The sequence below is a fragment of the Plasmopara halstedii genome, assembly GCF_900000015.1.
Source record: "Plasmopara halstedii genome assembly, contig: Scaffold_2386, whole genome shotgun sequence".
Classification (NCBI taxonomy): Eukaryota; Oomycota; class Peronosporomycetes; order Peronosporales; family Peronosporaceae; genus Plasmopara; species Plasmopara halstedii.
The window spans coordinates 193,084-194,903 of NW_020189293.1; the positions used below are offsets into that span (position 1 = coordinate 193,084).

The following is a 1,820-nucleotide window of genomic DNA, read 5'->3' on the forward strand; positions in this document are numbered from 1 at the left end:
CAGGTCGACCTAATTTGGTGACGAATGCGCTTTCGCGTTGCCGAAGCTATATATTTTCGCATGTCGTGATGGACCAGACTATGATGCGATACGTACAGCGTACGGTCCAGACGCAACATATGTTTATTGATTGAAAGCTTTGAGAAGCAAGGAAAATGAACACACAGATGTCGCATTATCGCAGCACACGGCTAGACGACTGCATGCCTATGCCTATCCCAAGGTTTGAAGTATTCTAGCACCGACCCCATGACACCCAGCATGCAGTGATACCTTACGATGAGGTGAGTATGCACGAAACACTCTTCGAGGTTCTTGATATTCTTTCGGGTACCATTTTGAAAGAGAAAAGACATACTTATCGGTGAAAGCTATTGCGGATGGATCGACATTTAAAAGTGGGTAAGTACATATGTGCGTACGTGTGAAGCATTTAAATGGTATGAAAATTTGCCCCATGCGGCGGCAGTTTTTGCTTGCCTACTGACCACCTTAGCAGAAACCTGACAGTCCTTGTGTATAGACTGTAATTAGGTCTTCATTAGGACACGTCTGGTAGAACCTATATTGTGTTCTTTGTGGACCGTCTGAGCAAGATAAGCATCTCGCTGCTGTCAGCGATTACTTGAACAGTGATGATACGGCCAAGCTGGCTGTCGATAAAGTGTTTCGCCAACATGGCTTGCCAGTACCCATTGTATTAGATTTTGCCTTGCGCTTTATCGCAAAGTTAAGGCGAGCGCCGTTATAGATACGTGAAAACAGAATCGACGTGCCAGTCGCTGGCCATCCGCGAACAAATGGTCAGGCACTTCATGTCGTGCAATGTAGAGGGTATGTGGGAAGACTGTGGTTTGAAGGGACTTTCTCCCACTGGTTGCTGATTGGGTTGCACTGAATAAAGAAATACATGCCTAGGTATGATTACTCTGTTTACATAAAAGATAAGTCAAGTCTCTGGGTGCTTTTGACGCCTCCACGATGCTAGTTGAACGATTTGGAGCTGTATGCACGGCGGGATGCGGAGAATTTTCAGCGTAACACTTGCCATACACTAGAGGATAGTGGTCGCTTTTAGCCATGTTTAGCTCGTGAAAATACTTAACGTTGCCGTGGTGCTGAAGCATCACCAGTCGATGGAAAAACGAGCGGGGTTCATGATTTGCGAAGCAGAAAGATCGCACGCTAAGCCCGGGCTCATTAAGTCATTTGGTTCGATGCACGTGAGCGAGACGGTGCAAGTTCGCTTAGAAAAGCAAACTCAAGTCACAGGATTGCTCGCAAAACGGCTACTTTTGCGTAGTGACTTAGCCAAGCAAATTGTCAGTGGACACAAGTTTGGATGGGAGTACCGTAGATATTCGCAATTGACCCTTTGATTTTAGGAAGAAAATCGTATAAGATACAGTTTGATACAACCGTTCGAATACCATGTTACACTTGGTGTGATTGTATATATTTTTGAGTATGGACAATTTTGGCATTTATGCAATTGACAGATCTCCAGATCGGAATACTAAGGTATATGTTAGGGCCTATCCGAACGTCAACAAATGAAAACAGTTGAATAGGAATGTTAGTCAAACGTATATATCAGTCCTAAAAGAAGTAGTTGTTATCATATGAAGTCTTAGAAAAGGAACGTAAACTAGGAGTGTGTGTTAAGGTCGATCCTGAAGGATCACTCGGATCCTGACTATCCTTTGGTAAAGGAATTTCTAAAGACCCGCCGTCGTTTCTACCTCCGAATAGAGGTAGATTGACCTGGTTTCGGGAGCAAATACTGCGTACCACGCCAATGGCCTCAACCCAAGGAGCTG

General features: G+C 44.6%; 1 protein-coding gene across 1 annotated transcript in view; it reads left to right on the forward strand.

Annotated features, from left to right (window-relative positions):
• Positions 1–1,217: 1,217 nt before the first annotated feature.
• PHALS_03498 (DNA polymerase sigma) overlaps positions 1,218–1,820 on the forward strand; it is a gene marked incomplete at both ends in the record, with an annotated part of 2,584 nt that continues 1,981 nt past the window's right edge. The window contains one exon of the mRNA XM_024717716.1: positions 1,218–1,322. Coding sequence (XP_024583187.1) covers positions 1,218–1,322 — 105 coding nt within the window. The remainder of the gene's footprint in view (positions 1,323–1,820) is intronic.